Genomic DNA, 16650 nt, shown 5'->3' with positions numbered 1-16650 from the left:
ACACATTTTAATATCAAAGAGATGTTTAATAAACTTCAATAAAATAAGCGCCTTTAGAAAGCTCATAGGATAGATGTCAATGATGGATAAGCTCTTCCCACCAATCCAAACACCCATACCACCCTTCCCCCCAAATCAAACATGGAAAAAAAAAAAAAAGGAAATCCTTCAAAGTTTGGATTTCAGTGAAGGCCCCTTTACCAACAGCAAGAACACAATTTCTTACATGGCCTAACAGGAAAGTAAAACACAGAAGCACAAAATTTCCACAAAATTTCAATATTTAAAAGACTTGGTACATATTCAAAGTTAAAATAACTCCAACTCCAACTTTATAGTTATACATATTGTTTTAAAGCAACTTAATATAATTTTTATTTTTATTTACACTTTCAAAGGTTCTTCAGGTGAGGTATGTAAACATTGTCTAATGAATTTTTTTTCAATGTTTCAGACCAACAATTCACAGCATACATTTAATTGTCATCCATTAAAGACACAGTATTTTCCTATCCCCACTAACATAACGGAAATCCAGACCCAAGAGATATTATCAAATCCTTAAGAGCACCAGCTTGCAATAAATTTCTCTTCACTGCTCTTTGCTAAAGGTGAAAGGAGAGAGCTTTCACATTGGCCAGGATTACGCACAAAGTACCAGAAAATGGGAAGGACCCTCTGGAAATACAATCCTTGGATATCTTGGATAACCGTCTCTAAGACTCACACATACAGTTAAAAAAAAAAAAAAAGCACAAGGAATTGACCTCAGTAATGACAACATTGGGAGGAAGCTGAAAAGACCTTGAGAGGAATGGTGGATTGATTTTGGAGCTCCTTGCAGTACACATTTACGCTGACACCTTGTTCTCTGACCCCTCAACTTCCTTAAATAAATTTTACAGGGTCAAGAACTAAAAAGTATCAAAAACCAAAATGCCACTTCAACTTCCCAGTAGGATCACAAAAGCTCCTCTGGCAAAGTTAAAACAGTGTGGATTTCTAGAATCCCCTTTGTCCTCTGAGACATGATCTGCTGACCAAAGAAGAAACCACCTGTCTGTGCTTTTGTACTGACCTGGGGTGAATATCTTAGAGCTGTAATGGAGATGAAGAGCTGAAGCCACGATTTCCTGTCAATCTATTCCTAAAGCCAGAGCCTCAGGAAGGCACTCACGAGTGCCCTAGAAGCCCCTGGAGGGTAAGGACCAGATGCGAGAAAGGATGGCTATAAGGTAATAAGACTTGAGGACCCTTTGGCCAGATTCATTTCAAACCCCTCCCCCAAATACGATTCCAAAGCTGAGGTTGGTTTCTCTGCCAAAGGAAAGGGTTATTCCAATGGAACACTTCAAGCTAAGTAACACTAGTGAAACTTCTTCAAACACTTTCATAAGTACAAAAGAAGACATCTTTAAGAGTCTAAAATTTACACGACAGCTACTAAGGATAACATGGGGCTCTTGTGGCCAAAGTTCAGGCTGGTCTTGAGGAGGTGCTGCTTTACTGCCTAGGTGAAGCAGGTGTGGAAGTGTCCTCTATCTACTCAATCAGTGCTTCAAAGACACACGTGGAGGGGGTTTGCATGTGGTTGGAGAGAAAACGGAATTCAGATAAGAGGAAGCCAAATGTGGCCAGATGGCAAGTTTCTGCTATTGGCCATTTTTACTCTGTTCTAAAAACTCTCTGAAAGCAGTTTCAATTGCAGCTTGGCTCCCCTCACGTTAGGATTCTGCGCGTGCAGATAATCCCCTGAAGGTTACCAGCATTCCTCATTGGACTGGATCTTTCTAATGGGTCTGGTCCTAACAGATTTCACACGTACTCTACAATCCTCATTTCTTAAAAGTAGGAACATGCACATCAACAGAAGCAGATATTCAAGTACAGCAACATCTCCAAGCAAAGACAAGCATCCTCAGCAGGATGATGCTCTGGCCTTCCTCACACACTGAGGCCAGGGGTTATAGGGCCCTGTCACAACTGTTATTATCAAGATTATTATTGCTTAAGAGCGGCACACCCAAAGGAACAAAGGGAAATCTGCTCTGCAGACCCGTGTACTGACCACTGACCAGTTTCAGTCCTCTCTCTCTCTCTCTATATATGTATAACTTTTTTTTAAAAAAAAGTTACTGGATGAGATGAAGAGGAGCATTAAAGCTCAGACTTGATGCTACTTTAAAAATCCCCCCTCCCCCTCCCTCCTCCCTCCCCCAACCCCGGCCCAACAGCTCACTGTTTTCTTTCTAGATGTGTGAACTGGATTCATTAAAAACAAAACCACAGCTCAGAATATATCCTTCTACAACATTACAATGCAAACTGACATCACTCAGAACATGAATCTGCACGCAGCACACGTAATAAATATTTTTTAAAAACTATTTACAATATTTCTTGAGACCATTACATAAGTCACCTCATTTCTTCCCCTAAAGGTTAAAAAAGTGTTGAATGTCAAGCTTAGTGCTAAATTCCCTGGCACCTGCAGTAAAACCATTCACATTTTTATTGTAAAACCAAATTCACTTACAAACAGGATCCTAGAAAAACACTCTCCAGCATTACTATTCAGGGAACCTCTTCACTTGTTTGGAAAAGACAAACAGAGGCCCCAAAGAAATCTACAAATTGTGATTCAAATGGACAGATGCCCCAGTGTGCCCTTAGCTCAGGTTACTGGCATTCCCAGTGACATAAACCCCAGTCTTCCACACGAGGGCAGTGACAAGTACTGCTCAGACAAGGGAGCCCAAGAATCAAGTTAAACATGATTATAGAAATTCGGGTTCCACTAATTCATGGAAACGTTTAATGCAAACCAGGACTCCTGAGAAGTAAGCTGAACACATCTTAGAACAGATGGATTCATTTCCTAACCCCCTGGTTACGAGGAGCATCAGGCCAGATGCTCACAGATATTTGTTAATAGGGAAAAAGATGAGGTGTTCATGGGAAACGTTCAAGGTAATTCAAGTGATATTTCCTTCCTGCCGTCAGGGAAGGATCTTTTTAAGGACAGAGAATAGGCTATCAATGTGGTTTAATGCTTTGCTGAGGAGACTGATAGGTTTTTTCTATTTCCAATGGATGTGCATCCAGATTTGGGGGGGCTGCAGCTGAGGCTCCCGTTCCCACTGAGACCCCCAAGCAGAAGAGCAGCCAACTGCGTCTGCAAAAATAAAGGCTTGCCTGATGCCGTGCCAGGTGACCTGTCTTCTAGGGGCAGTGTCTGGCGCTCCGAATGCAAGGCATGGGGCTCCACTTTGACTGTGAAGTGGATGAAGACCTGGACATGCAATCTGGCTCCTTATGTGTGATTTTCTCGCACCTGGATCTGATGTGCAGGTTAAAAAAGTACCTGCAGCACAAAGAGGAGAAAGATTTTAGTCTCCTCTTTTTTTCCTCTCATGTTATTTGGGAGTATGTGAGCTGGGCACAGTGGCTGGGGGTATTTAACTGTCAAAAAAAGAAATAACACTTTTTATGACAGCCCTTTTGACCAATAGTACAGTTGGTTTATATTCTTAAAATAAATACTTTCAATAGAAGCATTTGAACAGGAAATTACCACTATTTACAGTGAAATCAACTCTACAGTGGCATGTATAAATATGTATATATACAGATATTTGAAATCTTATTCACTGAGACAAAGTCATCAGATATAAACCATACTCCTAGGACTACTCAGAACATAGTAACTATTGGTAAAAATGAACAACTTTAAGCTACAGTGGCTCTAAAAATACCCCTCCTCAGTTATGGCATAAATATACAACACAATGCAAGCCTACTTACTTTTTTCTGCAAACCAGACTTTCAAATACTTTACAGCATTAAATATAAGACAACATATTGTATAAATTACAGAAAGCAACTGGGCATGAAAAAAACATCAAACACTCCTGAAGACAATGACAAGAAGGACAATGAAGAAAAACGATGGGATAACTTTTGGACAAGAAAATGTAAAACTTGTGAAGCAGATGAATATCAGAACTGATTAAGACTTTATAGGAGAAGGTGCTTGCACAAGTAAGAGCGTGGGAGGCTGTGCTGAAAAGAGTTAGAGGCACAGAAGTGGAAGTGACAGCAAAGTGATGAGAAAACCTGCCTCCTTCCCAATTGGGACTTCAGCAGCCTCTCAGTCTAAAATGAAAAGGTTAGCTGTGGTGAGAAAAGCTCATGGGGCTGCTGGGAGGATTCAAAAAAAGCAGGGAGAAGTGCTGGCATTCCCAGGTGGCTAGCTTGGAGGGTAACAGGCCTGCAAACCCCCTGACTGTGGGAAGGACTGAGCAGGTTAAAGATACGCCACCATCTACCTCCAGCTCCTCCACTATCTCTTTCAAGGTACAAGTTCATGCTTGAATAACAAAAATAAAGATTACTACCTGCCAATAGTATTCTAACAACAGACACATAATGGATCTGAACATTATTTATACATGTATCACTGACAAAGTACTCAATCAGCAATGGGGCATACCATCCTTTATTATGAAAAAGCATTACTCTACAGCTCGTAACTGTGCACAAGCCCAGGAGAAAATGCAATGTCATCAAGGAAGGGAAAATTACAGAAAGACTAATTTCTACATAGGGGTTTAGGAAGACCAGTCTGATTCTGCATGACATTTTGGAAAACCATGTGTATTTTTCAAACTAGCTACTCAATTCCATGCTCCAAAAGAAAGAGATCTTGAATTTTCTTTTTCTAAAAGACACTTATGGTCCAATACACTCAAAAATGAGATGACACCCTGAGACTTCACAGGAGCACCAGCAAGCTAGGCCATAAAACAGTTCTCTGTCTAGAGCCAAGCTCGCAACGGGCACGTTCAATGATAATTGCGTATGGCACCCATGTTGGAGAGCAGAGTCTGCTCTGCTGGTGTGTGTTACAGTGAGAATAACTTCTTTTTCATACTACTGGCACAACTATTCTCCAGGAAGGTGAAGCCAAAGAATTTCCCCAAGAGCTGAGCATAAGACATAAAGCTCTGAGAAAAGGGCAAAGAAGTGATAATTAGATTAACTGGATATCCTGGTCTGCTTTAGAGAGTCCAGACAATCACGCTCTCAATGCATGTATTCTTACCAACGATGCTGTGTAGTCCCTGGGAACATGATCCCCCAATGTAGTTTAGGAACCCTCAGGGTAGTCCAGCACAGAAAAGGAGTCTGTTTTTCCCAAAGTTCGTTTATCTTTGAAGCAGAGGATTTAGATTCCAAGATTTTTCTTTTAGGACATCCCATACATGGGAGTCTGTCCTACCATGTTCAGGGAGGATGGAGTATCCATAATCCTCAAAAAGTTGTCATTCTGTTTGTTTTATGCATGGAATTCTTTTTCTAACTTTTAAAATAATTTAGAACAGGGAAACATAGTTTGGATCAGGAAAGTGATGCCTATGGGACAAAGGCAGGCATGATTCAATATGGGGTGATTTTCAAACTTGATTTCTACATAATTAATCAAAATAATTTAGCATTATAGACCGTCTGTCCAGCTTACATGATGGCAACACTTAAAAGAAATGGCAAAGAACCATCAGGTCAAGTTTCTTGTTCAAACAGAATTAAGAGTGCTGGGGCTTCTCAGAACAAGTTTCAGCAATGCAAACATTATCTTCTTTAAGAAAAAAAAAAAGGAAATGAATTTATCTTCTATAGTTATGGATAGAAAGCAAGGGGCTGACTTTTCCATTATCATCTGCCCCTGTGTCATCACTCCTTGGAGAGCATATGAAAAAGAAGAGCCATGAATCACTTCAAACTTCCTGTTCAGATGAATTCATGAGTCTGTGACTCCATGTTAGAGTGAAGGTTCCACCTGTTCTGGTGCCTTTTTTCTGTGCTTTGGTTTTTTCACCTTTTCCATGACAATTCTGGAAGGTGCAAACGAGCATGTCTATAAAGAGCTCAATGCCAACCATCTCTGTCTTCAGATCCAGATTAAAAAAAATTCTACAATACTATTTAAGACTAAATGATATTTTACAATCATTCTGAAAGGCAAGCCACTGTGATTTAAAGTGATCCTTGCTTCAAATTATTCTGTTAAAGAGCTTTTCTGTATCCAAATTTGCAATTCAGAAAAAAAGGAGTCCAACAGAAACAAAATGAATTCTTTCCTAATAGAAATAAATCTTTGCCTCTTCCAATAACAAATAGGCCTAAAAGTACAGGTCCTCATTGTACTTGGATCATTTCACTTACGCTGCACCAAATTATATCAATATGCATTTCAGCATTAACTTATCTGGCCACTGGTTCTGGATATATAGATTGACAGAATGGGGAACAGTTAGATGACAGAAGAAGAGGGTACATTTCTAGGGTGTCTGAAATTAAATTTGGGGAAAATGTCTAATTGGAAAAGAGGATGATAATTATTCATAGACATGTACACATACATATCCACCTTTGCAGAGAGAATGAATTACAAAGATGTCACGATGGGAGAAGAAAGTAAAGAAAGAGGTCAAAAATTAAAAAAAAAAAGAGGTAGGGAAAATGAGCAAGGAAACAAAGCAGAATGAGGACAGATGACAGGGAGGTTAGGAAAAAAGAACATGATTCCACTGATCTCAAAGTAAGACATCTGATTTTCTTAAACTTGAGCAATGATAAGGAAAACATGGCATTGGCTGGATTGCTCTGGCTCAGCTGGTGCCATCTCTCCTTCCAGGGTGATGACTGGGTGCAGGTGGCTACTGCCACCACTGATGGTAACATCATCTGGTAACACCTATCCATACAACTCTAAAGTACCCTCTGCTCCTCTTATTCCAACATGGCCCACAAACCAATCAAATAAGAATAGTGGAATAAGCTACAAGTGGTAAGGACAGGGCAATCCTGAGTTCACTTGAAGAAATGAAAGCCTCAATTCCAATTACTTGTCTCTGAGGAATGAATTTTATCTATAAAGTCTTTTTTAGTTTTTTAGTTAAGTTTTTTAGTTAAGAAATCTACAATAAGGTAGTAGATGATACATATAACTGATTGACCCAAACTCCCTATTAGAAAGTAGTATTTATTTATGCCTCTTCCCAGGGAAACTATTATATGTATACTACTACATAGATCCTACTATGCTCACAGTAATAGATAAAAGTTTTCTTTAAGGTAATGTGTGGGTCATTCTTTCTATATTGATTTCTTTATTAATGGAAATGGATACTGCCACAACACTCAAGAAACACTGAGGGATCGGCAGACTCCTGAGGGAAATTTGTGACTAACGGATACTAATAATGTTACAATATGAACCAGAAATAAAAGATTTTGCCTGCTCTAGCGGTATCTCTGAAGTCATTATGTATTTGATTGTGAGAATCAAGGAGGTGGTTTAGGGGGGTTGTTTCTGAACTCTGGTTTGGTGGAAGTCTTCTCCACATTGAAAGCCTCCAAAAACTCCTCCTACCTCCCCATTCTGCAGCAGAACTCAGGCTTCCTCTGAAAAATGTGTGAATAGTTAGAAGACAGAAGAAAAGGGTACATTCTAAGGGGTATGAAATTCAATTTGAGAAAAATGTTTAATTAGAAAGGAATCACGGATATGCACACATACACATCCACTTTTGTGGAGGAGAATGAGTTACAAAGATAAGTCTGTGGGAGAAGAATATTAAAAAAGGAGGATTATGAGTAGCACAGTATAGGACACTGATTTCCTCCTCTATTCTGGGGGGAAGGAGGGTGGAAGAAAGAGGTGGGTTGGCACCCCCTTCCCTAAGTTCAAGAGTTGCTCATCACTGACCATACCTACTGTCCCAAGGCTCTCTTATTGGTCTATAAACATTTAGGGATGTTATGACAGTTGAGTGCAAGTTAGAGGTGAGAGGACAGCTATTGCCACAATGAATTGGGGGATATGGCTTGATAGGAAAAAAATCAGCCTGTGACTCACTGGCAGGCAGTGTTGCAAAGACTGGCACTTGCAGCTATAAACTCAAAGAGGAAGGAGCTGAAAGAATACTTGACAAGCAATGGAAAGTGGGCGGGCAGGAGGGGAAAGTTTCTTGTATATCTGCTGTGCATATTTCAAGGGAAACTCTGAATAAGCTAAAACAGTGTGATGAGTTTTGCTCAAGATAAAAAGAATCATCATTTTAAAAGGTGTCTCTCTTACATAGAATCCCATCTGCTTCAACAGTAGTAGTCACTGCTACAAAGTTTTCAGTAGATTTATAAGAGGTTCTATTAATTAAACAGGCATGAAATATACACATTTTCCAAATGCAGCCCAGAATAAGAAAAGAGAAAAAGATGAAATCCAAATAAGCCTAAGAGGATTTTGAAAGCAAGTCCATATAAAATCTTCTCCATTTACTCCATACTTCTCCTCAACCTTATTTCAGCCTCTGCAAAAATGGAATATGTATTGCTAAAACAAAACAAAACAAAAAAAATAGAAACAAATTCAAACCAGACATACTTATTATGCTAGGGGAAAATGCACCTGGCTGAGGCAAATGCAGAGCTATTTAAATCATGATTAAGATCTCTTCATCAATATTTATGTGAAAAGAGATTTAAGAAAATAAACACCCTTTTAAAAACATTACAACTGTGGCACTATTTTCATGCACCTCAGTTTGGGAAAAACAAAAAGGCTATCAAAACGTACACTTGGCAATTTCATTCATGTCAGTAGCTTTTGAGTAGCTAAGCACAGGGATTTTTTAAAGCATGAATAGTCTTGTGTCTTACAGAGCAGAGAAGAATGATGAAAAAAGGTTCCTGCTTGCAAAGCCTTCCTGCCCACCTTGGAGTTCTGGAAGTCCAGCATAGCTCTCTGGGCTGGGTGAAGTAATGCCTCTCACTCCACCCTCTTCTCTGTTGTACCTCTAGGGTTACTAGCACTAAGTAAAGCTCATCTTTCCCAGATTTGGCAGAAATGCCTGTCATCATGATTTGAGTGAACTGCATTTAAAAAACAACAAAGATCAGGTTCTATGTACAGAGATATGGAACGTCTCGAATGGGTGGCTATTCTTAAAACAGACACCTACACCACCCTTTCCAGGTGCTGCACAAGGAAGTAAAAACATGGAAAAATCTTCAACAATTCAGCTTTCCTTTGCAGTGGCTCAATGGGAATGTATCAGCTTTGCAGAGAAGAAACATTCAAGGCACCAAGTTACAGCCAACATGAGTTCCCTCCTTCCAGGGGCTTACAGTAAAGAAGTCAAAAGAACTTTTTTTTTTTAACAGAGAAGGTGGCCCTTGATTCTGAGCCACTGGGGAAAAGGCTGGCATGGGAAAGGATGGCTACCTGTTCCAAAGGAGGCATTTTTCATACAGCAGCTGTTCTGCTTAGGGCTCCCTCCAAAGGAGGGTATCTTAAGCCAACCCTTGACATATCTCAGGGGTTACACTGGTTAGATCTTCAAATGTCTGTTTTAAAAAGAGGCCTGGGGATGCATGATAAAATGGAGGTACTGTTCTATCTGGACTGACTGAACTTTGCTCAATTCAATCTGTTTGATGCCATGAGCACATCATCATATAAGGAAAACACCAATAATAAACTGACAAGTAGAGCTGAGACATATTCACTACTAAATGTGTGCCCACATGCTTACCAAAGCTGAGCCTTGTTATTAAGTAAAATAACATTTAGGCTTTAAATGTGGGGGGACTTTGGATGAGAGAAAATAAAAATGGCTGTTTTCTGTCCTAACAGTTATATTATTACAAGTGGATAGAGGAGGAAATGTTTCGATTGTTTCTGGGGTCAGGGTAAGGGTTAGGAGGAAAGCCAAGCTATCAGGCCCCAAAGCAAAGATGATGATAGATACTGAAGAATCAGCAGCAAAGACTGGGCCTACAAAATAATTCTGGAGGCTACAAGCAAATACCTGACCTCTTGTGCCAGACAGATTTTAAGTGGGGTTCAATGATGAGAATACATGGTCTGAAATTTAAAAAACTCCAAGTCCACAGAAGTGACCAACAATTAAAAAGATAATTTTTTTTTTTTAAAGTAACAAATAGGAAAATGTTTAACTGAAGGGCAACAGACCCCCACCCCTAGAGTCTTCACACCATCCCAAATGATTTCGGTTTTGTTTTACCACAACTCAAAAAGACTGGGAGGGAACACCAAGAGGTTTTCAAAGAGGAACAACTGTTCAGACAGAGACACTGCTGGAAAGCTGCTGGAAAAAGTACTTCGGGGGATTGATGGTGGTCATTTCTGCTACAGTACAAGTGCTTGTGCATCAAGTATAAAATGCAAGCCTTTAATCATACAGATTAGCTTTTTAGCTTTTTTTTATTTTAAAAAAGGATAAATAAGGCACTGTACTTTTAAACTAAATCTGCCTGCTTCCAAGTTTAAAATCCAAGGAACATTCAGAAAGTAATTAATAATTCCCTTTCTCAGCCCTAGAAGGAGAAAGAAAGTTCCTTTCTCCATCACAGACACTGTTTTCTGATGCCTAAAACTGTGGATGTTTTCTTTTAACTGCAGATTTTAAAGGCTTGCTAACAGCTTATCAAAGCAGGTTGAGTTAATGCAAAGTAAAGAGTCGCTGTCATAGAACAGCTCACACCTGGCTACCATTCTTTATGTCACTTGGCATCCAGGCGTCTTCTTTTGCTGTGGGAACAGTCAAGTTTTGCCCGTAGCTTCCGTTTTCTCTGGGCCATGATGCTCTCTGGGGTTTTCTTCATAGATGATCTGTTATTCTTAGTCTTTCCACTACCCTGCTTTTTGTGAGTACTTTTTTGTGACCTGGAAGGTGACTCACCAGCAACTTTCTGCTTTGGAGATTTGGACAGTTTTTCTCGAGGGGTGGGCTGAGTCTGGCCTGGCTTCTTCTGAGCACTATCTTTTCCTTTCCGGAGAGGAAGATGGCTCTTCCCTGCAGCCTTGTCTGTGGCTTTCTTAGCTTTTTTGTCTTTCAAAGATGTCTTTTTGGGCAGCTTGCTGGTCTTATCCGAGGAAGGCCGCCTTTTGACAGGAGATGCTTTGGAGGACACTTCTAAATGTTTTGTTTTATTGGCTTTCTTTACTTGCAATCTGTCCTTGCTGGTGGAAGGGGCACTATCCTGCAGGCTGCTGCTCTCAGTGGCTGCTTTCTTCCTTTTGTTCTGCTGACTCTCAGCTTTAGGTAAGGAATCTGACTTCCCTTTCCTTCCCCTGACTCCTTCAGCACTTGAGGACTTCACAGGAAATCCATCTGCATTAACTTGCAAAGCAAGTTTGGGAGACATTAAAGGGTTAATGCACACACTCTTTCGATTCTGTTTATTTTCCATAGGGAGATCAAATGAACTTTCCGTTTTCTGATTCTTCATTGAACGTTGCTGGGCTCGAAGTTTTCCTCTAATATTGGAATATTTTCTTAGGATTCGAGTACTTGCTGGTGTAGGCAAATTAGAAGAAGGCTGGCTAGTTCTTTCTTCCCTGAATTCTAAACTGGCTTCAGAGTGAGAGCCAAGGCTGACAGTGGCAGTCTCTGCTGACTCTATTTTATCAACATTTTCTCGGAATTTAGCCCACAGCTTTTGAGTTTTCCAATTATTCCTAGCAGGCGTTGCCCCAGGAAATTTTTTTAAGTGTTTTTTCAACCGCTCAGCCTGTTGTGAACTAGGATACTGGCTAGAAGAGGAGGTTTTCTGAAGGGGGCTTTTGATGGGGGGTACATCTCCTGGGAGCCGAGTATTGAGTTTCTTCACAATTACAAGTGACCTTGTTTCAGTTGTCTCTAAGAACCACCTACAAATGTCAGACAGTTTAAAAGGCTTCATAAACAGCATCTGAACAGGTGAGAGTTTCTGAACTTCTAAGGTGCCCTTACATTTGCGTGATCTTTTCTTACTCTTCCAGATCTCTTTCAGTTTGTCAGACTTGTTCTTTACTTTTGGTGTGGGCTGTATTTCTTTCTCCAGTTGGATCCAGCCTTTCTGAACTTTCATGTACTGGGCATTGAAGTCAGCAATAAGTTCCTGATTCTCCTCTTCAGCACACCATTCCACAAACTTTGGCTTATCATCCATCAGTGTATCTGCATCTTTCAATTCCACAGAATCTTCAGCATCTGAAACTTGGTTTTCCTCTGGCACAGAATGTACCTGCACAACATCCTTTCCTGCAGAAGGTTTTGCAGTATCTAAAGAATCCACTGTATGAGCATGCCTTAGGTTGTAGGTTGGAGAAGCCAGCCTTTGATGTTTCATTGATGATTTTAGGGCTGTTCCAGTGCTTTCTCTTCTGTCACTTGGTAATGTACAAAGACTAGACAGCGCATCACTATGTTTTATATTTTCACTGTCTACCTCATTGACAACTTTCTCTAAATCTTTTGGAGCATCACTCACAGACTCCTTTTCTGATTGTTTTGTGTCTTCCTTACAAGGACTGCTTTCTGCAGGAAGGTGAACATTTTTGGGCTCAGAATTAGTCTGTACACAGATTGCACGCCTCTCTCCTTGTGGGTCCTGGCTAGTTGTGGGAATGGGGCTATTACTCTGAGAGAACGTTTCTTCTCCTCCTGCAACCCCATCTTCTTTTGCTATCACACCTTTAAAAGTCTCTTCACCTTCCTTCTGTTCAGGATCCTTCTCATCAGTATCTCTATTTCCAATATTCTTCAACAGTGTTTTATGGAAGCAGTCAGTTGGGAAATGGACAGAAGCTGCTCCATCAAGGTACACTTCTCTCTTAGGACGTTTTGCACCTGGACTTTTGGAAACTTTGATTTGAAGACAAGGAAGTTGAAGAGCAGCTGTTGTATCTGAAAGCTGACTTCTTAGGCACCTATCAGAGGCCACAAGGGTTTTTTTGACTTTCTTCTTCTTGTTGTCTGGATTCTCTTCTGGAGAAATGTTCTGATCACACATCTCTGTTTCTGAAGATTGCTTATCATCACTTTGCTCTTCTTTCTCTAGTTGACTTGTATCATGTGCTAGCTCATTTCCCTCACTGTCATTGAGATTTTCATCGATACACACAACCTCACCTTGTTTGTGCTGGTTTTCATCTTGCTCTTTAGGGTTTTCAGTTTTGGTTTCAATACTAATGCTTTGACTTCTATCAACAGTTTCAAAATCTGCAGAGGCATCCAGATTCAAGTTCCCAGGTGAAACTTGATTTTCAGAGCAAACAGGACTTTCCTCTCTGTTAAGAGTTTCAGGAGAATGAGGTCTTGAAGCAATAACAGTGTCACTATTATGTTCAAGAATACTTTCAGGGGAGTGGTCAATGCAGCTATCCATTTCCAAGGGAACATTAACCTCACTAGTGCCTAATAGTTCAATTTGTGGTTGGTCTCCCATATGCAAAGGTGAGCCATTTACTATGGCATCAGAATTCCCTTCTGGTATCTTCTCTTTATGGACAAAAGAAAGGGGAGACCCTGAAGTTGTAGATTCTTTTGGATTCAGGAAACTAACTTGATTAGGTTCAGTTTGTTCTTCAGTATCCTCAGTTGCAGAATAAGCTTCAGACTCTTGAGAGTCATTTTTTGAGGGAGAGTCTTCGGATATTTCCTTGAGGGAAGTTCTTTCCTCAATGGGTCCTTCAGGGTCTTCTCCAAGGATCTCTACATCTCCTGCAGTTCCACTGTCTGAAACTGTTGGGGCCTGTTTGGGAGTCCCTAAGGCCTCTGTATGCAGAGCTGAGCAGCTGTTTCTGTCCTCACTTCGTGAACTTCTGGCCAATGTGCGGACAGTTGGTAGTTCACAGCAGTCTCCATTGAAAAAATATCCTCGAGTGCTCTTTCTTGCTGTCTTCCGAGAAGATAATATTGATCTCTGACTCTCAAAGTGGCACTCAGTTATGGGTTGGCTAATATAAACAACATCATACTGGTTATCATAATCGTTAATTCTCAAACCTGAAGTTCTTCTACTTTTCCGAGCTGTTTTAACGGAGGTCGATATAATTTTTGTTCGTGAATGTCCAATGGATGCTTTGTGTAGACTTGGCATGGGGCTTGGGGATAACCAAACATCTTTGGAATTATCAAACTGACCCTTGTCACCTGGATGTAAATGGTAACCTGCCTTATTCCTTCCCAGCATGTGGAGATGGTTTTCCTGCTTTGGCCTTGTATCTTGTTCATTTTCCTCTAAATCCTGGTGCAAAGATGATCTTGAGCTACATTGTAAAGCATTCTCTTTGTCAGCAGTTCTAGGTGAGCTTCCCATAAACCCTGAGTCCCACGTCTCTTCTGGTAAAGCTCTGAATAAATTCTTTTGAGAAATCGTACAACTGTCACCATCCTCAGTACTGTTCACATTGGCCACTTTTACAGCAATAAAGCCTTCTACTAAAGCTGTGCTTTGTATCTGGTCTTTTTCGTCCTCAGATTTTTTAACACTAATGTCATGTTCTTGTCCAGTAGTTTGCCCTTCTGGGCATTTAGAAACATGGTGGGAGTTCAACGAGGAAGAATTAGATGCAGTGAGGTATCCAAGAGTAGAACTATCCTTTGGACCACCAGAATTGGCTTTAGTAGTTGGAAGTTCAGAAAAATCTTTTTTGATAACAGTAAAGGAATTATTCTCTTTTCTTTCTAAAGATTTCATCTCAGCAGGCTCCTTCAGGGTTGACCCTGTCAAACAAGGGGACCCTTGACATGTTGTTCGGTCTACGAGTAAATCTGCAGAAGGGGACTTCATGTCAAAACAAATAGTTCCCTTTTCCTGATTTTCAGTGCTTAGCTGACCACACCCAGGACTGCAAGTAGAGAGATCCATAGTTTCAGAATCAGGAAATCGTTGGCCGTCAGTCCCTGGCTGCACTTCTGTGTAGAGGTCGTTTAGAACACGAATGAACTGCTTCTGATGATGGGTACACAGTCTGACCATAAACTTTTCCAGTGGTGACTTCGACTGATTGTTAGAATCTATTGTTATTGTCTCTGCTGGGTCCTCACTAGACAGATAGAAAGAAAAATAGTCAATAAAGGCAAGTCAGTTTCAAAAGAAAAACAAAAAAAATGCACATCACCAAACCTTAATTCCATTTATATATGTTAAAAATGGACAGAATTAATTCATAATGGATGTGGGCTAGAATAATGACCAATAAATGATAAAAATATTAAAAAGTATAGTAAATAAAGCTGAATGGGTCTGATTTCTCAGATTTAGCAGCTAGTGGATTATAGCATTTTACCTATTAAAACAAAAGTAAAGGTAATAAACTGTATCTATGATCATTGCTTCAGAATTGGAAGAAACCTTAGGTTGTTCAGCTTAACCCTCTCACTTTACAAATGAAGAAACTAAAGTCCAGAGAAGCTGTGTGACTGTGCCCATGGTCATTTATTAGTAAGTGGAAATGTCAGGATTCACTCACAGTATACATTTTGAAAATATAAATAGGAGTGGGAAACTGGATACAAATTAGCAAAGTGACAAAGCCATTTATTTTTAAAATTCCCAACAATATGCTTAAAAACCAGATTTTCAAAATTATTTAATTTCATTCTCTACCATTATAAAATACCCCTCATTCTTTCAAAAAGGTTGTTCAGAAATATCTAAGCTCCTGGGCACGAAAATGATCACTAAATACTAAATTGCCTTGACAATGACTTTTAGTTATAGCAATACTACCAAATAACTACCAATATGGCTATTTACATACTATTTAGGCCCAGAAATGAAAAGCAATTTGAAAATGAAACCCTAGTAGTCTCTGGATAGATGGCAAAATGATGATAAATCTTAGCGTTTGTATTCTGTATATGGGGTTCACCTATGTTTTTCCCCAACACTGCTAGTTGGTTGCTAGCAACAATACAGGTGCCATTTCGTATAAATACATAAGAGGAAAAACCAATGATCTACCTTCTGGGAAGTTATCATAAAGGCAGTCTTACAACCTAAAGCGTCTGACTCCCAGGACTTAACTCTGAATATGGGAGGCAGTGAGGTAGCCCAGTACAAAGAGCTCTGGGCCAGATATTAGGAATCCCTGAGTTCAAATCCAGCCTCAGACTGACTAGCTATGTGAGCCTGAGAAAGTCACTTCACCTCTGTTTGCCTCAACTTCCTCACCTATAACTTCCCAGAGATAATATTTATAAACTGTTCAGCATGGTGCCTACTAGCACATAAGTGCCACATGAATGTTTGCTATTATTATTATTAACACCAGGCCATTGCTGCATTTTCTCAGTAATCTTAATAAAATCTATAATTTTTAGAAATTATGTTATACCAGAACCCTTTATTCTGAAAGCACCCAGAAGCTAATTCATAAGCTTCTAGAGTTTGAATGGAGAATTTATAAGCGGTATATGGAATTAACTTAATGCAGGGGACAAACTAAATGTACACCTAATAAGGTAGCTCACAGTTTAGCAAGAAAAATTTCAGGACATCTGGGATTTGCTGAGAGAACACTATCATTATTATACTTAATATGACAGACCTGCTTAGCCAAGTTTCCTCACTGCTAATACTTCCAAGAAGTTTTATTCAATTTATCAATGGCTTTTTGGGAGGTAAGATTATAAATTCCTTCATAGTAGTGATCGACATCTGTGACTATGATTACTGCTTGTTACAGCACCTAGGGTAATCATTTTTATTATGGTGATGACATCTTTCATTAAATCATGCCTCCCTGTCTTTAATTTTCAAAGTAATTATAAGAAATCATATGACAATTCA

At 39.8% G+C, this 16650-nt stretch overlaps 1 protein-coding gene across 10 annotated transcripts in view; it reads right to left on the bottom strand.

Annotated features, from left to right (window-relative positions):
- Nucleotides 1–5: 5 nt before the first annotated feature.
- Nucleotides 6–16650, bottom strand: part of LCOR (ligand dependent nuclear receptor corepressor) — a 134034-nt gene continuing 117389 nt past the window's right edge. For 9 of the 10 annotated variants that reach the window (XM_072626492.1, XM_072626479.1, XM_072626499.1 and 6 more), the window contains one exon: nt 6–14902. In XM_072626492.1, the coding sequence (XP_072482593.1) occupies nt 10591–14902 (4312 nt within the window). In that variant the 3' untranslated portion in view covers nt 6–10590. The remainder of the gene's footprint in view (nt 14903–16650) is intronic. The other variant, XM_072626474.1, reaches the window with a different exon arrangement.

Source organism: Notamacropus eugenii, chromosome 1 (assembly GCF_028372415.1).
Source record: "Notamacropus eugenii isolate mMacEug1 chromosome 1, mMacEug1.pri_v2, whole genome shotgun sequence".
Taxonomy (NCBI): domain Eukaryota; kingdom Metazoa; phylum Chordata; class Mammalia; order Diprotodontia; family Macropodidae; genus Notamacropus; species Notamacropus eugenii.
The sequence above is the reverse complement of the archived record's forward strand: the minus strand, read 5'-3'. Positions and strand labels throughout refer to the sequence as shown.